Source organism: Vigna unguiculata, chromosome 1, assembly GCF_004118075.2.
Source record: "Vigna unguiculata cultivar IT97K-499-35 chromosome 1, ASM411807v1, whole genome shotgun sequence".
Classification (NCBI taxonomy): Eukaryota; Viridiplantae; Streptophyta; class Magnoliopsida; order Fabales; family Fabaceae; genus Vigna; species Vigna unguiculata.
The window spans coordinates 184,785-192,476 of NC_040279.1; the positions used below are offsets into that span (position 1 = coordinate 184,785).

Below are 7,692 nucleotides of genomic sequence, written 5' to 3' on the forward strand. Positions count from 1 at the left end.
AAATATATATATGAATGTATAAATAATAAATGAGTAAAATAAAATAATATTAATAATTTAAAAATGTATGGTAAATGAGTAAAACAAAAAATAATATTAATAATTTAAAAATTTATGATATTTACAGAGATTTAAAATCTATGATAATTTATGAAAGTTTTGAAAGCAATTATTTACCAAAGTTATAAAACTCATGTTATGTTACGAATGTTTCAAAACCCATAATAATTAAATGGGGTTTTTAAACCCATACAACTTAATGTCCTTCCTTTCTACTTGGTTGAGAACTCATTTAACTCTTTAATGTTGTCAACTAACAGTATTAGAAAGTCACTTCCAAACAGTTTTTATAATAATATATTCATGCATGACATGATCATACTGCAATTTTTATAATATTCCCTTCCAAACAGTTGAAGACAGAATTGTGAATGCAGAATACTTCCTATATCCCCTTTCATGAAACCCTTTTTAACAACTTAACATTATCTTCAAGTGAAATTAGAATTTCACCCATCAATGATTCATTTTCCATTCCTACTTTGTATCTCATCTTTAGTCAAACTTTAAATTGTTGTTCTTGCTTCAATTAAAGTTTAGTTGGTTCTTACACCTATGAATCAGAGTAAAACTGAATGATTCACGTGACCCCACCAAACCCAAAATTTCCAATAAAGTTCCGATTCAATCCATACCCACTTACCTAACCCTAAGAATCACACACTCTACAAACCAAATATGGTTGCCACCCTTTGATACATGTATATACATAGCTGACGTTGAGACTTAGAATATTTTGAAATACTAAACAATTACAAATAAATGTAAATGACAGTTTCTTTTAATCAAATTCACTTAGATGAGAAAAAAAGTCGCTCATAAAATACCATAATAATAGCTTAATGTCTTCATACACAACTATTTTTTAATTATTTTCTAGCAACATAGATTGTTATATCATATCATGGAATCATCAATACATATATATATATAATAATAATAATATAAGTATCCATGATGCATATATATATATATTGAAAAAGAGAATTGAACGACGTAAGAGATGACTTGGTCTAATGAGCAATCGAAAGAGTAGTAATAATGGATTTAGCCGCTGGCTAATTGGATACGTAGTTGGCTAATATTACATATTCGTCACCTGCATTCACCAAAAAACAACAAAGCATCATTATTCAAGTACAATGATTATGGAGTAATCATGCATATGAAATGTATAAAATGTGATAAGGTTCAGTAGAAGTATAATAGGAGCATACCCAAGATGAAGAATCTTCTTATCTGACTGAGGGTAAACAGATCCACCCTCCATCATGTTTGGATTGAAGAAGTTACGAGAAGCCAATGCCTGAATCGCATTCAGCTCTGGCCCAGAAACCATGTTTACTTGCTGAATCCTCTCAACGTCAGTTATCTATAAATTTTTAATATTCTTTTTTTCTCAGAACAATTTCATCAAGACCAAGTGGAAAAAGGAAAAGGAAAAGGAAATTGTATCAACTTACCTTTGTCCGAAGACAAAGATTCTCATTTTCCAGTTCAATCTCCTAACCAATAATAATGCATGCTATCAGTTTCCACAGTCAGATAAATGACAATAATAGCTACAAATTTTGGCAAATAAAGGTTGAAGAATTAGTTCATGAATTACCCTTTTCTGGAAGTATTCAATTTCTGCCAGTAGCATCTCATGCTGTGTATAGTTAGAGAAAAAGGGGAAAAAGTAACAAAACATCATTAGCAAATTTACAAGATTCGATCACCGTATGCATAATAATCACTATGATGCAAGAAAGGAAAATTGCAAAAAAGGTGAGTTTATATGTTTATGCAGTTTACTTTTATTTATATGGATACTATAAAACTCTTTAGACAACACAATTTAACTGATACTATAAATCTCAGTTATAAATATCTTACTTTCTTAGATCTGATTCTAGTGATTCCTCTTTCAAGTCTATTCTCCAACTGCTTAAGTTCCTTCACGGTCAGTGTGCTTAAAGCATCACCCATCAAGTGCCTGCAAAAGCCGTAAGAGAATCAAGCCCCATATCCATTGGTTTTTCCAAGAAGGATTTAAGAGAAACAAACAACATGTTACGTAAACTAAGAAAAAATCACCTGTTTGAATTTTGCAGCATCTGTATTTGCTGTCTCAGCTTTGCAGATTCTTGTTGATAATACTGTTTTACAGTAACACAGAAGACAACAAAATTCAATGGATTGGTTAACGTAATTTAGCATCACCCAACCAACATTAAACTAAACCAATTCAAGCTTCTTCCTAAGTTAATTTCTCATCACTTCAGAACAGTAGTTGACTTCATGAAGCTGAATGAAGTTTTACTCTGAACAATAAGCACTTTAATAAGAAATAGAAAATAAGAAAGAAAAAAAGATAAATTTCACAGATTAAAATGAACTTTTATAGATAGATTGAAAGATAGATATACAGACAGATAAAGGTTTCTTCCGGACAAGCCTAAAATAATTAAACTTCACTAACATGTAGTCATATGAACAGTGCATGAAATTAATTACCTGAGCATTGATTTCAGTGGTAGTGCTGGTACTAGAATGATCTGAACATGCCTTTTTGTATCTCTCAATTGTTGATCTTATGCTGCAATCACAAACGCCAAAATACCGAAAAAAATCATGTACTATTTTGGTTGAGCGTGCATTTGCATAATACATTATTCTACATTCACAAATTCTTGTTATTCTTATTTTCACTTCATTTCATCGGTAGTCCCTCTAGGGGTTGGAAGGATTGGATTTCAGATATTTTTAGACCTGATTTGCTCATTCAAGTATCATTAAATAATTGAAGTTTCTTTTTCAACTTGACTAACCTGGATTACTTATAATCACATAGTTGGTTACAAGTACATGCTAAAATTTAATTATGAACAGTATAAGTTAGAATTATATCAGTCTGAAAAATGCAATAGAAGGTCACATCTTTCATAATAATAAGTTACGAATACGTTAACGTTAAATCAATATGTATATATGTCACTATAATTTTAAGGACCACAACAAATATGCATATGTATGCTTCAAATTTCTTTTCACAATGTTATAAACCCTAGCAAAAGTTAATGATGGGCATAAGAACACAGGTGATGGTTGAACAATGGTGGTATGTTATGGAGTGTGCTTGTGGCCATTGTCTCTTCAATGACTCATGATCTGATGGAGGGAAAATAAAGGATTTCGTGTTGGAGCCGAAAACAAACATACATAATTAGTGTTTTGAATACATAGTTGTTCTTCTCTAATTTGAATACCACCTCTAATGTAAGTGGAACGGTCACACTCCACTTGATTAGTGTTTTCCTCTTTTTCTTTTCTGATTTGTTCCTTTTGTTGCAATTTCGTTTGATCCGTACACAGTAATGTCTCACCCTAACGGGAAGTGACTTCATTGTTTGTTATTGTATTTAGCTATGGTATTCGTAAGAATCATAACTAAACAAAATATCTTAATAATATCAAGATCTTAAACTGCAACTTCTTTACTTAAGTTCATATCTTTCAACATAAACGTGGAATTTTGAAGAGAATAGATGAAAAATAAGTTGTAGGGGATGAAGTACAATCGTGTGCACATGAAACTTGCTTTTTCTTTTCTTGTGTTTAGAACTTAACCTGATGAGCGAGAGTGAAACTAAAAGGCAGAAAATATCTGAACGGATGAAAAGAGAAGAGAAAAAAGTGGGTTGTTTTCACTGAAGAAGGCAAAGAAGTTTGAGGAAGCAAATTGGATATCAGAGAAATTTGAACGGACCACAACTTTTTCATTCACTTTTCTCTCTCTGTGCATGTATATATATTACACATGCATGCATGCACAGATTCTCATGTGGTATCACTTAAAAGGAAAGAAATAGAAGAGGCATTGTGAAGCAGAGGTTGGCTCATTGGGTCTGACTCACTGATACAAACTCAGTGTGTCTTACAATTTTGTTGGCCAGCATAGTAGGTGAGTCCAATTATACATATAATATAATGCTCACAGCCATTATCGTCATCAACATTAATTGTTATGGATGGTAAAGTTACAGCAACTAATCAGTTTTAAAAACCAAATAGTTATTTAGTATGATGCATGAAACATATAAATTCGTATAGTAATTAATGGTTTGAAATATGTGATATGCAATTAAATGTTTAGCTGTAGTAGTCGCTGTAAACAATGTTATTGGAAATCCTACAAAGTACAGTGTTTCACTGTTTCATGCAAAGGGAAAAAGGTATAAGATTTGAGAGAGAAGCAAACCCTAACTAAGGGGTACAATGCAACTGAAATCATCACTCTCTGTCACTTCGACATGAACAGAGAAGGAGAAAAGACAAGTTATGATACATCCGTAAGTACGAGAAGATATATAACAAAAGTAAGTGTACCGTTACAAGGTGGTCTGCTCTGAGTCTTTGGTTAAGTGACTCAAGTTGCAGGTCCACCTTATCATTAAATCATCACTATACTACACATGGTCGATAACTTACGCTCTTTAATTCTTTCTTTATTTCAGACTTTCAGAAACAATAATAATGTGGTGGATTAATTAATTCTGTGAGCTGGTTGCAATCAAAGCCTTTAATAACCATTTGTTCTAATTTAAATAAAGCATGTTTATCGAATTTTCTTTAATTATCTTTCATTGGCAAAACACAAATGTTCTCAATAAGCTTTTCATCGCAAATAACTGCGCTTCCCATCACAAAACGAACTCATCTATATATTCACATACCACCATGCATAGTATTTGAAAATAATGATTTGAATATAATATTTCCAGTTATTTTTTCTTAAAGAAAAAAATAGTAATGACTATTTTTAAAAACAAATTTCATAAAGGGTCACTCCTATAACTTTATATATATATATATATATATATATGTATGTATTTTAAAGTGATGGAGTTATTTTCACAATAACATATTACGTAAAATTGATACCCAATATGCGGTAAATAAAGTAGTAAAGCATACCATAATATTAATGGGTGACTAAATAAAATTGATTCAGTAAAAGGAACTAGAAATTGGAAGAAGTATTGCCTGAAAATGAACATTAGCCAAATGGAATAAGGTTACAAAATTAGTAGCTTCTAATTATGATAGTAAAAGATAAGTTAAGCTTATAATTAAGTTCTTGGAATTTAGTAATGAGTGCTTTTAATGCATTAGTTAAGGAGCTTAAACAGAATATTAAATACGTTTAACCCTTAACCACCAGTTAGCATAAACCCTAATTAAGTTCCTGGACCTAAATAACTGCTTCCAGTATACGGGTGGAAGATGAAACACTAATATAAAGTGTTTTTATTTTGCCTATTTTCTAAAAATGTTATATATAGGGGTGTCATCGTGTTTCACTGTCTGACATTTAATTTTAATTTCGCAGATCTACGCAGTCTGACAACAATAATGCAACTTATTGTACTAATGTAATCATTAATTAAGCATTTTAGTAAGAGTGTGTGGAAGAGTGATGCAAATATGAGTGTGTGTGTGTGTGTATAAAGATAAATGCAGAGAAAAAGAAAATGGAAGGTAACTGCACTGACTTGTTGTTTGAATACTCATAGAGTCTGCCACGGCTGGAGAAGACAATGAGAGCCACTTCTGCATCGCACAGCACTGATAACTCATAAGCTTTCTTCAGAAGCCCGTTTCTTCTCTTGCAGAACGTTACCTGCCGATTTGTGGTGTTCTCGATCCTTTTGATTTCAATCTTTCCTCTCCCCATTCTTCAACTCCTTCCTTCCAGAAACAAAGTCAAGGAAACAATAAAGTTCATTAATGCAAACACATAAACAAAACTAGATCTGATCAAATCCAGGTTAGATCTTACTTGGATGAAACTTGAAAATCAAAGAATATGCATATGATATATGAGAGAATAGTTGTGTGCTTTATATGTGTGTGTATATAATAGCCATGTAGCTAAATAGGTATATATGTTGTTTTAGTTTCAGATGAAAATGATGAGCAAGATCCAAGATAATGAACAAGATTTAGAGACCCTTTTGTGAAAGCGCAGGTTTAAGTTATAACACTTTTCCTTCATCGGTGTTTTTGTTTGTATGATGTATATCTATGTATGTGTGAGTAGTGCCTGGTTCCTCTCTTTCTTTGGGTCCCTGGAGGGCCAGAAAGAAAGGCTTGTGATTTGTGAAGTGGATCTTCTCAGGTTAACTCCGAACAAAGACGATTTTGAATGAAAAACTTGGAAAGTGATGGAGGAAGAAAGATGATGAAGGAAAATGAGGGTGATGAAGGGTTAGTTATAAAATGAAGAACAGAAAATAGTGAAAATAGTGAAAATAATAATAATGATAATAATAAAATGTAAAAAGAAGCAGAGAGGTGGCTAACCTGTGTCTCACTCCGGCAAGTTCAGCTTTCGGAAAAATTTGTAATCCCAAAGAAATCAAACTGCACTATAGACTTTGTTCCACTTCCATCCCTCCTATTTATAGCCCTTTCTTTGTTTGTGTATCTTTGAAAGGAGTGAAAGAGAGAGAGAAAGAGAGAAGGTGCGAAGAAGGAAAAAGGACCAGCTAAGCTGGAATGGTTTTTTCCCCAAACCATGCACTCGACATCGATGTTTTAGCTAAACAATGCATCTTTCCAGGTGCAAATTACCACCATAAACAGCAACTTTTTCTTTTGCTTTTGCATTTTCAATTCTCTCACCATCTCTAAGTAAATGACGTAGTAAAAATGAGTTGCAACAATTCACTTCAGGGGCTATTCTGTAAAATCCCTCCACCAATCTGCATTCTAATTACGATTAATTCAAATTTCAACCTTTCACTCTTCCTCAAAATTTCAGATTAAAAAATCACATCTGTTGCCTTTGCATTGCATTCTTTTATGATATTATAATAAGATTATTTTTAAATATTAGCATTAATTTATTAGGAAGGTTGATGAAAAGAAAGTCTGTTGTAAAAAAAAAGGATGATTTTTTACCTGATATATAATGTGGGAAAATTTCTATTAAGAGTTTTCTAGGTTTGACAACTAACAGGCCCTAGGATCTAGAGAATCTATCATTTTCAGTCTAATAAATTGTATAGATGCCAAACATTTGGAATATAACACAACTTCGAGGGTAAATTTGAAATTTGAACACATAATACAAACGATATACACAAGGTGCAGAAATTTATTATACCACTCAATTTTTACGTTGCATATATAACTAATATTTTCGAGGATGATTTGTAATTTTATACTTCCATGTTTTTATTTTTATTTTCGAGGATGATTCGTAATTGTAAAATTCTCAATTTTTATTCTTTTTTTTTTGTAGTTTTAGCTAGTTATAATTTTGGTTTCTGAACCTTTTTTTTTTTTACAAAATTGATGCTCTAAATTTTAATTATTCGTAATTTGATTCAATTTTTAGTGCATTTATTTGTATTTTTTTTATCTTGTAGACATCATAGAGAAGAAAAACGTATGATACTTATAGCTTTTTTATAACATTTAAAATGATAATAATTGCGGGTGGTGTTGTTACTAACTGTTCAATATATTTTTAATGACGAAAATTGAATAAAATTATGAAAAAACCCCCCCTTAAAATATCAAAGTTGCGTAGAAGAAATTTAGGAATCAAAGTTATACTAAAAATTATTATTACAATTTTAA

At 31.4% G+C, this 7,692-nt stretch overlaps 1 protein-coding gene across 4 annotated transcripts; it reads right to left on the bottom strand.

Moving 5' to 3' along the window:
• Positions 1-894: 894 nt before the first annotated feature.
• On the bottom strand, positions 895-6,586 carry LOC114179399 (agamous-like MADS-box protein AGL11). 4 transcript variants are annotated; one of them, XM_028065741.1, is made up of 9 exons: positions 6,409-6,586; positions 5,598-5,789; positions 2,560-2,641; positions 2,140-2,201; positions 1,939-2,038; positions 1,670-1,711; positions 1,524-1,565; positions 1,278-1,432; positions 895-1,159 (listed from the first exon to the last, which is right to left on the bottom strand). In XM_028065741.1, exons 2-9 carry the CDS (start codon positions 5,777-5,779, stop codon positions 1,156-1,158), a joined length of 669 nt encoding a protein of 222 aa, XP_027921542.1. In that variant the 5' UTR covers positions 5,780-5,789; positions 6,409-6,586; the 3' UTR covers positions 895-1,155. The 4 variants fall into 4 exon arrangements, with proteins under 4 accessions (XP_027921542.1, XP_027921533.1, XP_027921550.1 ...); XM_028065732.1 differs by having other exon boundaries at positions 5,598-5,793; positions 6,409-6,542; XM_028065749.1 differs by lacking the exon at positions 6,409-6,586 and adding an exon at positions 6,056-6,320.
• Positions 6,587-7,692: the final 1,106 nt, after the last annotated feature.